This window comes from Notolabrus celidotus, chromosome 18 (assembly GCF_009762535.1).
Source record: "Notolabrus celidotus isolate fNotCel1 chromosome 18, fNotCel1.pri, whole genome shotgun sequence".
Lineage (NCBI taxonomy): Eukaryota > Metazoa > Chordata > Actinopteri > Labriformes > Labridae > Notolabrus > Notolabrus celidotus.
The window spans coordinates 8,225,355-8,240,058 of record NC_048289.1 but is presented as its reverse complement, the minus strand read 5'-3'; the positions used below and the strand labels follow the sequence as shown (position 1 = coordinate 8,240,058).

The following is a 14,704-nucleotide window of genomic DNA, read 5'->3' as shown; positions in this document are numbered from 1 at the left end:
GCCGAAGGAGCGATATAAGATACAACCTTTGCATGGTTTATAAAGTTTCATCTTCTCTGCAGGTGTTTGGAGTCTGCAGACGGAGTCAGGGTCATTCACAAGTATGAGGAGATGATGCAACTACTGGACAGGTGTGTGTGGATCTTATCTCAGTTCTTACTCTGTGTGTCGTCATACCTCCATATATGTTTCCCTGCATAACAGGAACAGAGAGGAAGATTAAACAGAATAGACAGTTACAGAGTACAACCCATCCTTATTGAACTGTAAGTGCCTCAAACACTAACATGAATCAGGCATCAGATGTGTCTCTGACATGCTTCTCTCCTTTAATTTAAGGCCAACGCTGTTTGAAACTGAATGTTTGTGTTTGTGTGAGTTGAGTGTATAACATTTATGAAGCAGCCCCCTGTGGAATCACATGTAGACACGTAGCTCTGAGCATGATTTATGGTCTCATTACTGCGGCAGCGCTGCAGATTATTTCACAGGACTCCCATAATCCCACATGCTCTGTCGCTGCGTACTGATGCACAGTGAGAAATGGCCTTTTAGACCACATCCAGCATCAAAACCTGCAAGATAAAGCGTCCCCTGGGAAGAGGAATGCTGTTAGTATGGAATCAAAGTGAATTATGAGAGTCAAAGAGTGAAAGTGACACAGAGAGAGGTTTTTATTTATCTGCTTTAGAAGAAAAGTTCTCGCACAAAGACGAGAAAAATCCCTCAGTGAGAATATGCTTTATACTTTTCAGTTCACCACAAAGTCCCTTTCGAGGTGATAGTATGTGCAGTAAAATGAGACACTTTTGTTACACAACTTCATTCATAAAGATGAATAAAATATTTCTTAACATATTAAACAAGCTATTTATAGTTACTGATCTTCTGAAGCATCCTCTTATTTCTCCTGGAGGCATGATTTTTTGTTTTCACCAGTGAAATTGATGCAGTCTACTGTATGTTTTGCTTATTGTGTGCATTGTTGCAAGACCATTCCTGTGATTAAGTGTGGTTTAAACATATTTTTTGAGAAAGCTAAAGCATAGATTAATGGAATGCAAACATTAGTTGGCCATAGGGTCATTTTTAAATCAGATTTCAAGGATTTCTATTCCAGAGCATGAGGAAGTGTTGCTTTTTCTTTGTTGTGCTGTCATAGTTAACTATGAAGCCCTTTGACTCAATGTCAATATTCATCCAATGATTGACAAAAAAAACCAATGGCCATTTCTAGATCATATTAGGGTGGTTGTTTGGATTCATTAATTATTAAAACTGAAGTGTGGAAAGTTAAGTGTGTTTAGTTTAGTTTAGTATTTATTCATACACATCATCACAAATGTACATCTATAAGTATTCAGTAAATATTTTCACAATGGTTGGATGTGTGGAAGGGGGTGACCCCATGGAAGCTATTTAAAGCTTTTAATAAGGGGACCCAATTTCCCACAAATAAAGTGGCAACAGACAAGATACAACAAAAACAACATACTAACAGACAACAAACACACAACAGACAATCCCACTATTGTGTTTACATACATAGATTAGTGGGTGCATTGATATGATCATTAAATTAATCATACATTGCCATTGTGAATGTTTTGGTTAGCAGGTGTGATGTCAGTCTTACGCTACCAGCCAGGTCACTTTTGTACAGACCTTGGCGGCACCAGCGTCATATATCGGCACCTGTGGAGTTGGTCTTGTTGCTTGAAAGCTCACAATGGGCTGAAATGACGTGACGCTGTCTGTTCTACATAAAGTCGACGACTCCAACTCCTCTGCCAGCTTCTTAGTTGTTGTCATGTTTTCCAAATTTGGTCACAAAATGTATGTTCCGGGTAAGCTTAATGAAAGGGACCGCTCTGTTGCCAAACACCATGTACTCCTAACACACTTACAATGTCCTTGGTAAAATCATTCTCATTACAGTTGACATTAACAATTATTTGCTGCACAGATTTTGGAAATTATTGCCTGCTGCCTCAAATATGTTTTTCATGTTATTTTCATGAACTATTGAGGCCCCAAAATATGTGAAAAAAGGACCCTGATTTAGAAACTCCAATTGAAAAGTAGAGGGTGAGCTGATCCTGTCAGTGCAAAGTCCTTACATGCATATACTGTAAGTTTACACTGTCAACTCAGATACATGTGAATCTGTCTTTTGTGAATCAGATGCACACACACTTGCACTCACACACACCCTGGCAGGAACAGATTCTTTATGGTTTACACACTTGGTATCACTCCTTCCCTTTATGCCCCCCGGAGTAACGGAATGATGAACAACAGCACTTCTTTGCCCTCAATTTACTCCCATCAGAAATTAGAGCCCTTGTTATGCTGTAATAATCGCCACCGCTGCCTCCGATGAACGCCACCATTATTCTACATATTCCAGTCAGGAACAGGACGAGCGTGCTCACTCATTACCCCCACAGACAAAATGCGGCGTGATTTATGGCCATGACCGCGGCTTTTGATTGCCTCTGCGTCTGCGGTGCCACTATCAGGAAATGAAGCTCACAGCAGAAATCCAATAAGGAGCACACAGAGCGCACTGAAGTTCTCATCATAATCGTGGCTATTTACAGATTGATATAGCTGTACAGAGCCTGACATATTCTCTGTTCCCAGCAAGATGAATCAGCGTTTATCCTCATATTACCCCCCCATGCCTACACCTCACCCTCCTCCAGTGTCGTTCTCCCCCTGCCCTTATTGTCTACTTGATATGGACGATCCAATCACGCCTCTCATCCTGTTTACAGCCTCGAAGGATTGGGAAAATGGCTCAATCATATGCCTTTTAGCTGCTTGTTTTGCTGCTTGTGTTAATTTCCATAATGTTTTCACGCCTGTGGCCTTGTGAAATAAAAGCCCCGGCCCTTTTAATGGAAATATGAAACAATGTTAGACCCCGGCGGGAAAAGGCACAAATTGTTTTTCTGCGATAATAACTTTAGTTGGAGTGTGATGGCAGATTGTGTTCTTTGTGTTTGCTGTTCCAGATACTCCAGCAGCCTGTACGAGACCTGGACAGAGAGGGTGGGCGAGAGATCTCAGTACAACCTCGGCCTGCCTTTAATCTGCAGAGACCCGGGCACTCAACTGATCTCCGTCAACTTCAGCCCACAGGTTTCTATATTAATGAATGACTGATCAAAGTCTGGCTGCTGAATGTGCCACTGCTGTGGACAGGATCTGAGTCCTGATATACATAAAATATCTTCCATTAAGGATCATATCCCTGCCTGCAGCTGCATAAGAAAGAACAAATCATTGAGAGGAAGAGCTGTTTTAAAACCTCTCTGCATTTTCCATATTTTAAATTCTCAAAGATGACTTCACAAAGGCTTGTATTGATCCAGTTGATTATTTCAGCCAACTGCGGTATAACAGGCTGTAATGGCTGAAAAGTGCGACCACTAAAAGTTCATTTTTTTGTCCCTGACAGGCTCAGGTTGTTATTCTAAGTGTCAGAAAGGAGACAGAGGGAAACCTTTTAGTTAATATCATTGTGTTTTATCGCTCTCTTTAAATCCATTAGACTCCATTCACGAAAACAAAAGCTTAATTTGGCAGAACATGGAGCTGCTGGTCTGAGCCCTCGAAGAATTTCCTTCATTGCGATGGATGTGAGCAGCCAAACCTCAGTTCCCTGTTGCCGAAAGGACCACGCCCCCTTTAGGATGAAAAAAGGGGGTGTGGCAGTTGTGGCAGTAGATTATAAATCACTAGAAGCACCATGTCACAGAGCTGCTGCGCTGTAATTTTCTCATCAAACAGTAAAAACAAAGTTTATGATAGTTTTTTCTTCCACAAAGGAAGTTTTAAGACCGGACAGTCGAGACAGAAAAGGAAGAGCTCGGTAGCTTTAGGCTGAGAGCAGAGGATGAATGAGGGAAACTGTGGTGTGGTGCATCGACTGGCTTTCCTCAACCAGCGATCGTTGTGTTTGCATAACTGCAGGCGCTGAAGTCCACCTCTGTCACCACATTCCTCAAAACATAACATTTTGGCTTTATTATTGAGTGTAATGACTGAAAGAGAGCATTACACCAACGCTGCTTAATGAAAAATGAACGTAAGATGATGTTAGCCAGCGTAAGTGGAGCTACATATTTTCTGACATGTTGTGCTGCCAGATAATGTGGAAATATTACAAGATAACACAACAAAGAGAATCCTACCGTGACCACGAGGGCCTTAAGTCTGCCACTCCCTCAAAGAACGACTTCCTGTCTGAGTTATGAAAAGGAACCAGCTCAAAGAAAAGGAGAAATAGCTTCATTACATTGGATCTCAACGCTTCCTTCTGATGACTCTGTTCAGACAATGATGAGCATCTTACATCATGTGCAGAGATATTCTCCAGATGGTGACTTCATACTATGTTCCTTTTTATTTGTGCTCCTCTTGTCTTTCTTGCTTTTCATAAACTTTATGTAAATACAAAAATGTTTATAATAAAGCCAAATGATCAACAACAACAACAAATTAGATGGAAGCAGCATATCAAAGGTTCTGTAAGGTAAAACATATTTTTGTCAATGAAGTCTGGTGTCTTTGAGGAGAGTGTGTAACAGCTGTTAGGAATCCTTTCTGTAATGTTAAACTCTTGGAACACCAACCCGAGCCTCTGAGCTACAAAAACAAGATCTTTCAGTGGACTTCATTTGATCAGGAGCGTTTCCCCTGAGAGATGGTATTGCAAGTTTCACTGCTCCTTATGAGATCTGATGGAATAATTCCAATAAATTATTATTTCTATGTGATCTGAAGCTCAAAAAGGAGGATATTTAAAAATAAAATAACTGACATTTTTAGAAAGAGCTGTATTACCTATTTAAATGCGTCTTTTGAATGAGTTGTGTCAGTATTTTTCCATTTTAAGGTCGTAATGCAGCCCTAAAAGAATCGCTTACTCATATATCATTTTTACTTAGTGAGATCAAACGTTTTTATATAGTGTAATTGGGCTTAATAGTAAAGATGTTGAATATTGACAAATACTATTGGCAGTCTGTTCTAACAGTCTTGTTGTAAAAGTCTTGATTTCTCATTTAGTGCTTCTTATTTCCTTGTCCACCTCTTCCTAGCTGGCATCTGTGCTGAGAGAAGTGAAGTATTTGGAGGCCTTACAGACCGAGGCCATTCCTGAAACTGCAATGCAGCTCTACACAACCAGGGGGCAGCTGTGGCAGTACGTGGCCAACCTGGAGCTCACAGTTGGCAGATACAACAAGGTTGGTTTGGATGGCTTTGTCCCTTCTGGTATCTGATTAACCACCACAGTGGACTAGACTACAATCCTAGACTATGATTGGCTGTCTGGCCTTGTCAGAGGCATAACTTATGTTAAATCGATTATAGGCTGTGCTGCAACAAGCTGCTGGTAGATTTTCCTTCATTAAATGTAGCACTGTCTCTTCTGTTAATACTAAACAGTAAGCAGTAACTGTATGATTATTTAATGTTAGTAGCTTGAATAAATCTGATTAGACAGAAGGTGATAAAAAACGGTGTGCCTGATATCTCCTGCAATCCCCGGGAAAGGCAAAGCACCACATTTGCCACCTCAGTCCAAAAAGTCTGGCTCCCCACATGTTTAGATAAGAATACAAGCAGTAAAGCCAGGCAGAAGACAATTTAATTCAGCAACTAACCTTGCTGTTTGATGTCAAAGCACTATGTTCTTGATTGGTACCACAAGGGGCGCCAAAAGCCACACAAAAGACAGATCCCTACAGCAAAGCTTTCCATATCTTCCACAAAATGTATGATCAACACAAACAGCAGATTTGATCAGATGACTTTTGAATAACCAGGCCCTGAAGATGTGTTTGTATTTCATAACAGGGATCAGAACAGGAAAAGGTTGATGGTGCAACTATGAGTTCAGAATAATACCTGGGTTTAAGTCCTTGATAGAATAATTATGTAGGAAGGTCAGATTCTTGTTGATATTTGCTCTGAATAATCAGAGGAGGATTTTGATCTGCTCACCTTCCTTGCCACCCTTGGGTCATTTCCCACCTTTCTTCTCAACATTTGCATTTGCACACAAAATACCTGAAATGTTAATATCTGGTCCGCTCACTGACTTGCCTGTAGCACCTGCCTCAGGGCATATTTTGCATTTCTGTCCCACCTGTGATAAACATGTTTTGTTTTCAGAGAGTTTAGAGAGCATTGCGTCCTTGTGGGGATGCTACCAAGGCTGAAGATGTTTTTTTGTGTGTCTGAGACTGTTTTAGAAATGTCAAAATCGAAGCACATATTCCACCACAGTCACTGCTTTGCATGCAGAGAGACAGTTTGAGTTGTTTTAACATATAATGCTGTTTAGGAGGGGCGTTGTGTTTGTGTGTATCTACCTAATAATCTAAATACATGGTAGTACATAAATGTTCTCCTCTTTGCCTCACACACTTTCAAACACAAATGTTTGGTCCCTCTTAATGGGATCTGAGCATGTGGGCAAAATGGCAATTTCAATAATGTGGTATTAAACAATGTGAGAGCAATCAGAGCTGTAATTAACTCAGACTCACAGAGGACAGCTCGCCCACATGAATCACCGCTGACTCAACCACACGATTACTTTTTAAAAACACTGCTTTTCCCCCCTTCAGGTAGCAAAAAGTTCAAGTCCAATTAAGTCCCGGCAACATGGAAGGATCCAGAGACAGGAGCTGTAATGAGGACTATTTGATGCTCTGGGCTTTCTGTGGCCGCACACTAAACACGCTGTTATTAAAATTATATTCCTGTATGCTCTGACTGTGGGCTAAAACTTTGTCACATATGTCTGTGTTTCCTCTCCCTCTCTGTCTGTCTGTCTGCAGGTGTTGCTCTCTGTGCTGGATGTGGAGAAACCTCTGGTTCAGGGCCAGCTCAGGGACATCGATGCTCAGCTCAAACAGGCCCAGGAGAGTATGAACTGGAACAGTGAAGGTGAGGCCCCCGACATGTTCTAATGTTTTTTTTGTGTGAACGTTAATTATGAAAACGCCTGATATTTCTTTCTTCTAGTGGTTTTCAGTCATGCAGTTGCATTTAAGTGATGAGACATTTATTCATTGACCTCCAGTTTCCAATTAAACAAAATAATTACTTCCTTATTAAAACAGAGTCACAATCAGTAGGTTTAGACAAGCAAGGAATTTGTCTCAGTGTTTTGGTATAAAAACACAGAAGTAGAGTAGAAGAGTAGAAAGCTGTTAGACAGCCTTTACGTATACTGTTGAGGGATTTGTATGGAATAAATATATTCAAACAATATAACACTTAATATAAACATGCATGTGATGAAGAACTGCACATTTTTGCAGGAATATGCAAAGAGATCATGAGTGCAAAAATCTCAGTATAAAATTCAGAGACGGTGTGCAAGATAGACGGAGAAGACTGATTAAAAAAAGTCTGTCACTCTCAAATATTTTAAGACTAGATGGAAACAAAGGAACAGTTCATTAACAAAGAAGCATGTTTATTTATTTTCTTTCGGAGCTCAAGATAAAATATGTATAGATTTTTCCCTGTTTTGTGCATCAAAAAAAGCACCTAACCTAGCATAGCTTAGTTTGCGCTGGACTTCCACTAGATCCGTGTTGAGTACATCACTGCCCCGCTACGGTTCAGCTCCGTGGTCTTTTGTCAGCTGGAGTCACTAGACCAAAGATTTCCCACTGTCATTTCTGAATCAATGGTTTCTGCCTCCACGATGAGCCTCTTCTCATCCATGTTGTCTTTATTGGACGCTGAAAACTTCTGACCAGTTGACTCCAGGCCTGGATCTGCTCATTATGACAGTTAGTTGTTGTAGTTAAGTGAAATACGATCAGGCGATAACAAAGTGTTTTATTCTGAAAAGCTATTGGATGTTTCGCTCCTTCTGCTCTTTGCTGAACTGATGCACCTGCATCTTGTGTATCCGCTGCAGAGAGGTGCAGATTGTCTGAGCTGAGACAAAGCAGAAATGCAACGTGGAGCCAGTGGAAGCACGCTGATTGATTTAAATTGAAACTTCTCAGCTCTGCTGCCGTTGCTGAGAAGGGACAGACCGGCACGGATCTGGTGGAAGTTAGCCATAAGGCATGCTGTGATAGACAAAATCCACATCAGACCCAGAGGATGAATCTGGTTCCTCTGCCAACGTTTTACCTCAAATTACCTCAGTGGGAACATTTTGAAGACCCACAAACTCAACGAAAACCCTGGAATTAATCTGTGATGCAGAAAAGTTTTGCAAAACATCCAGTAAACTTGAGCTCCTCCGAGAAAAAACTAAACTTTAAACCTCAGTGAGCCAATTTATTATATTGTAAATGACTCACCCTTACAAAAGTTACACATTTGTCCCGAGTATCTGGCCCAAAAGAGCAAGCTCAGCAAAGCAAGCTCAGTCTTAACGGGCTCAGCTTAACAGTTCCTCCTCACAACTCGATCTGCTTCCTCACAGCTCCTCCCTCCATGCTGTAATATCTTACACTGTCACATCTTTCCCTAAACACTGATTTCAAGCACACAATAATATTTGGTTTAACATAGGTTTGAACACAAGGTATGATTCATGTATGACAATCTTTTATGTATGTATGAACATAATTTATGAGAAATTAACCTTATTTTGAAAATTGACTGTATAACTAATTGGATATGACCGCCAGAGGGTTTTTTAGACATTGCAGGAAACTGGTAAAAGAACAGTTCCTTTGTTAAAATCAATCTCTGCGCCTATCGGCCACAATCTAATTTGATGGTCAAGTTTTCAGATCATGTGTCCTTATAGATGGAGGACTATTGGCCAAAACTCCCTTTTCTGTGCACTGTGATTGTTTACAACCAGACCAGCAGCTTGAGAAGGGAGAATGTGGTTGGATCTGGAGACAGCTTCCAACATTAACTAGTGCATAGCTGTCTGTTAACAGAGATGGGTACAAGGATTGAATTACAGATTGTTTTCTGAATACAACCACAGCCCACGAATACACAAGTAGAAGATACTACTTAAACAGAATCCATGTCGCCTACAGATTCTGCATATAAAAATGCACACTCTTTATAAAGAGATGTTCAAAGTAAAAAGGGAAACAATTGGCTACAGGCATCTCTAAGTCTGCTTAGAACAAAAGCAAGGCAAGTTTTTCAACACGATTACAAACAAGGTCAACAGAAAGACACAAACAGGAGGAAATTCACTCAAGGGAAGAAAAATGGCAAATCAAGATGAATGCTTTTGTTTATGTGATTTGAATTGTTTAGCAATTTGAAGAAAGAGTGGACATAAAAAAGAGAACAAGTGTTTCAGACGGCTTGTCCTCTTGCAGTCAGACCTGTCAAAGCACAAGATCAGACTTCTTACAAATCTACATCATGATTTAGAGATTCTGGCCTCCTTTTGGATCAAGTTATGTATATGGTAAATCCTACCACAGAACCCTCTGCTTATTGTTGATTATACACTGCCTGTCTCCAAAAAACAAGTTACACATTCTAATATTTCATTGGACTGCCTTTAGCTTTGAGTACAGCACACATTGGCTTTGATAAGCTTCTGCAAGGTCACAACATCTGTTTCCATCCAGAGTTGCATTAATGTTCCGCCAAGATCCTGTATTGATGATGGGAGAGTCGCTGCACAAAGTCTTCTCCAGCAAATCCCAAAGATTCTCAATGGGGCTGAGATCTGGACTCTGTGGTGGCCAATCCATGTGTGAGAATGAAGTCTCATGCTCCTTGAACCCCTCGTTCACAATGTGAGCCGATTATTCCTGGGATTGTCATTTTGGAATATGTCCGTGCCATCAGGGAAGAAAAACTCCACTGATGTAAAGACCTGATCATTCAGAATGTTCAGGTAGCTGACCTCATTCTTTGGGCACATAACATTGCTTAACCTAGACCTGATCAACTGCAGCAACCCCAGATCATAACACCGCCCCCCCAGGCTTGTACGCTAGGACCTAGGCATGATTGGTGCATCACTTCATCCACCTCTCTTCTTACCCTGATGAGCCCATCACTCGGAAACAGGGTCAATCTGGACTTGTCAGACCCATAGACTGTATAAATAGTGGACGTAGTATGCGTGACATCACCCATCTGTTCCTGAGCACTGTTTTCAAGCCAGTCATCAGCGGGAGCCATATTGGTAATGCTGACTCAACCAAACAGTGTGACTTAAAGAGGCGGGGTTTGAGCCTCCTAGATAAATGAGTTACGTAGACCGAAGCTGTCTTTTGAACCAGGCTGTAAACATGTTTATTTCTGCTGCAAAGATTGTCTTCTTTGAATGGGTGTGTATGTGGTTTCCTGTGTTTGCAGCCAGCCTCAATCTGACGCTCGATGAATTGCAGTTTATAACGCCTCCACATGGGCTTCATATTTTGAGACGGGAGGTTGCCACCTGGTTAGACCTTATGACTTTCTTCCATTTCTCCTGAGTCCAATCTTTATGCTCCCTAACAAATCTTCTTTGTTGTTTTCTTGGCTTGATGCAAGACAATAATTTGTACCTTCTAAAACAGATTAACATCCACAACCACAGGATATGTCTTCTGACATGGTTGTTTAAGAAATGAGGGTTAAATAACTTGTTGCTAGCTGAATCATCTTCATCATTGCAGTAATCATCCAATGGAAGACTCTTACCTATTTGCTCTTTTAAACCCAGGTGGTGACTTTATTTTGGACTGGCTGTATTTATAATCGATGTTTAAAATCTAAATACGTTAATGTGTGAAAACCTAATTGAGGTACATATGTGTGTTACAGAGTAAGACTCGCTTTATATCATCTTCTCCTCTCTGTTGTTTGGATGGCTGTCTCTGCTCCTGCTTCCTACCTAGATCACTGTGGATTATGCATTCAGGACACAACCACTGTGTATCACAGTTTCTGTTTAAGAAGCAGCACTTTGTTGTGTTTAAAGAGGTGCATTTTAAAGCTGTCTTTATATATGTCTGTGTGATTTTGTTTAAAGTAGCTCAGGTCTAAAAAAAACCAGCGTCACAGAAAGGTGAAGCACATTTTTATTTGTATGAAATATTCACAGGTTATAGTAGAAATATTGCTCCCTGAATCCTCCTCCTGGTGTTTCCCTCCACTTCTATCGTTGGTGGAGCAGAGCTGCTCTGTTGCTCTGACATGTGGTGTAAACAGAGAGGCTTTGCATTTTGAAAATCATAGAAGAAGAGCAGCAGGGGTATTCAATCATTGATAAGCTCTTCTGACACTGTGCTGGCAGGCAGACTCAGGGTTCCCAGCAGAACGGAGCAGGAATGAGCCGAGTGTTTACGGCACAGGTCGATGAGTTATACTGTCTGTGGGAATAAACTCACAGTCCTTCTGCTGAACACACACAAACTGTACAGCATGTTTTTCTGCTCTGTGCGGTGTCACGTGTGTCTGTGTGTCTGTGTGTGTGTGTGTGTGTGTGTGTGTGTGTGTGTGTGTGTGTGGGTGTCTGTGTGTGTGTGTGTGTGTGTGTGTGTCTGTGTATTGTGGTAGACTCAGAAGCGTACGTTTTTCTGTCCTCTGTAGCGATATTTGTAGCAGTAAATGAAAAACAGCAGCCAAAAACAACTGAACTCATAACTCCCGTTATGGAGTTTAGATTTTCAAGTGCAAGTCTACCTCCCACGACACATTCACACTATATTCTTTGATTCCTTTTCTATCCTTTAATCCCAGACCTCTCATCTCTAACAAACACTCTCACCTCCAGGTGTTTGGCCATACATCCAGGAGGTACGGGACTCCATCTGTGACCTGGAGAGTCGACTTCAGAGGACCAAAGACAACGTGGAGGAAATACAGAGCTGTATGCGCTCCTGGGCAAGACCCATGTTCGACAGAAAGGAGGGAAGGAAGGACACCCTTTTGTGTCTGGAGGACCGAGCGGAGAGGCTGGAGCGGTTCTATGGTCTGATCAAGTCCTCTGGAGAGAAGATCCACTTCTTACTTAAGGTGCTTATTCCTGTGAAAACGGATATCAGCTCTTTGAACTGATGTACTGTAAAAACTTTAATGATTACCTCGGGCTTTCATTCCTTCAGTCTATGAACTCATCCTGCAGGTGTTTCATCATTTTTAGACAAAACTTGTGTAAAATTAAGTTAGAGAAACCTGCATCATGTTTTATCTTAACCAGAAAATATGTCCATCTTTGAGTAATTCAGTTGATTCAGTTGTTCACATCACACACTGTTGCAGTGGTGCTTTCAGATGCAGGAACAATCAGGAAGAAAAGACCCGAAGTTGAGAATCAGTCCGTGGCTGTTTTCACTGTGCGAGAGTTTGCTATCAATCATGAGCCGCTAATAAGGCACGATTGGCCCCCGGGCCCCCTGAACACTGCACGTCAAACGACACACGATCAAACTGTATGTGTGACTCAACAAAGGGGTCAGAATCAGCTTCACTTCCCAAAGCATATCCCTTTAGAAGAAGTTTATCACCCTTTGATATCATCACATTTTCCATATCTTAAAATGTCCAGAGTTCAAATATTTTCTGGAGTGATGAGAAATATTTAGTTCAAGTTTCTATGTTTGACATTGTTTCTAGTATCCACATTTTGTGTCATATTTGAGAAATATAGATATATGTGATGAGGGAAAATGTCAGATTTTTGTATTAGTGAATTATTGATCTGACTTTAATATTTAAAGTATAGACTATTTTGCTGAATTTAGAACAAAAATACCAGAAGAACTTTATTTCTTTTGCAGATCAAATAATCAAAACACTTCTCCTCTCTGAACACTTTTTAGTCCTCAAGGTATTTTTATTTTGAAGAGCAGAGTTTAGTTAACTTCTTGAGTTCCAGGAAATATTGTGTCTACATTTAGAAAATCCCAAACTGTTATTAATCAGTATCTTTGTGTTTTATTTAATCAATCTGGATAAACAACAACTTCAGATTTTTGTATTCTTATTTTCAGATACTTGACAAAATTTCAGTATTTTCATGATTACATGTGATTTTCGATGTGAATAGTTTAGATTTTACAGACTCTAGGGATTTGTAAAATGAGAAAATGTTACAAAATGTACACTTATTATTAATCTGTGCAATGGCTAAAAATGGGTTCCTCACGGCTTAAAGTGTCCCTCACATTTCACTAAATCACTTGGTTATTATAATCCTGGTTTGCTTTGACATTTTTCCCGTGGTTTTTGAATGCAGTGAAGATGCTGACTCACTGTTTGTGTCACACTCTGTCCCCTTTCAGAATAACCTTGATCTGTTCAGAGCAGAGTCCTCCTCAGATGAGTGGAAGGCCTATGTGGAGTTCATTGACGACACGGCTATCGACGGATTCTTCAACAGCATCAAATGCTCGCTTAAGTTGTTCCTCGACAACACGGGTACGACATTTGTGAACTGATCTAATCACACTACTGTGTTAAAGTGATGGTGGTACGAATCAAAGCCAGACTGTTTCTGACAACCCTTAATATTTTTGTACAATTATTGAGATTTCCTGGTTCCTTAGAGAACCACAGACATCCACCTCTGGCAAGCACCGACTTCTCAGAAACATCCTCAGGAGGTTTGATGTCTGCTGGATTTCCGTCTGTGTTATCAGTCGGCATGAATTAGGTCCAGACGGGATGCTGGCAGGAGTTTAGTCAACCAGTTTGGACTGACATGTGGTTCACGATGTGATGGATTGTTGCCAGACAGCTACTTCTTCTCCTTATTTAACATGTTCGTTTTCTACTTTTCATCTTTTTCTACTTCATGTCTGAGTTCATGAAGTCTTTATTTTTTTATCTGAAACATTTCGAGCCAATCAACTGACCAGGAGATATTCAGGGGACAGCTGTAATGGCAGAACAATCATCCTTTAGAGGCTTTGCAAAACTCCCTCCCTGTGGTTTCAAATCTAACACATGATGACAAATCAGTCTGGTTTACCCGTGCAGTGTTTTCATTTAGTTTCATTTTGTGCTTTTTGTATACAGACCAGAGAGCGGCTGCTGCTCCTCTATTCGAGGCCCAGCTGGTCCTGAAGGTTCCTGACATGGTGTTCACTCCGTCTCTGGAGTTTGGAGCAGGAGACAGTTTCTTTGAGCTGGTGGAGAGCTTCATCAATGACGTGTTCAGGATCTCCTCACTGGTTCCACGCCTTGCCCAGCACAACCCCTTCCCCCACTACCAGGTACTGTCACTGCTTAAACACCTATAACCTGTCACTGACACATCTTAAGTATCTGATGGACATTAAAACTCCCCCTCAGGCTGACATGGAGGACATGGCTGATCTGGCTGACATGCGGCAGCTTCTCATGGAGCGCGTGCAGAGCGTCATGTCAGCCTGCTGTGAGTTTAGGAACTCCCTGGAGCGTTACAGCTACCTGTACATGGATGACAAGAAGGAGTTCATGCGTCAGTTCCTGCTGTATGGACACGTTCACAGCAGCCAGGAGACGGGAGGAGAGGGTTACCCAGAGGACGGCGCCTCAGAGAGCCCGCCTACACTGGAGAACTTTAAAGAGCAGGTGGACGGGTGAGTACAAACAAACAACAAGATGACTTCATGATACATGTTGAGCTGTTGAGTGCTGCTGTTTCTTGTGCATAGTTTTTAACATGGATGTTTCTTTTTTAAGTCATAAGTTCATTTCACCCATTTTGAAAACCTAACCTCCTTCAGTGATGTTTTTTTTAATATCCTGT

General features: G+C 41.1%; 1 protein-coding gene across 1 annotated transcript in view; it reads left to right on the top strand.

Moving 5' to 3' along the window:
* Positions 1–14,704, top strand: part of dnah9 (dynein, axonemal, heavy chain 9) — a 229,109-nt gene that overhangs the window by 14,810 nt on the left and 199,595 nt on the right. Inside the window, exons 11-18 of the mRNA XM_034707459.1 lie at positions 63–131; positions 3,021–3,147; positions 5,112–5,258; positions 6,861–6,969; positions 11,744–11,985; positions 13,254–13,389; positions 13,990–14,186; positions 14,266–14,534. Coding sequence (XP_034563350.1) covers positions 63–131; positions 3,021–3,147; positions 5,112–5,258; positions 6,861–6,969; positions 11,744–11,985; positions 13,254–13,389; positions 13,990–14,186; positions 14,266–14,534 — 1,296 coding nt within the window. The remainder of the gene's footprint in view (positions 1–62; positions 132–3,020; positions 3,148–5,111; positions 5,259–6,860; positions 6,970–11,743; positions 11,986–13,253; positions 13,390–13,989; positions 14,187–14,265; positions 14,535–14,704) is intronic.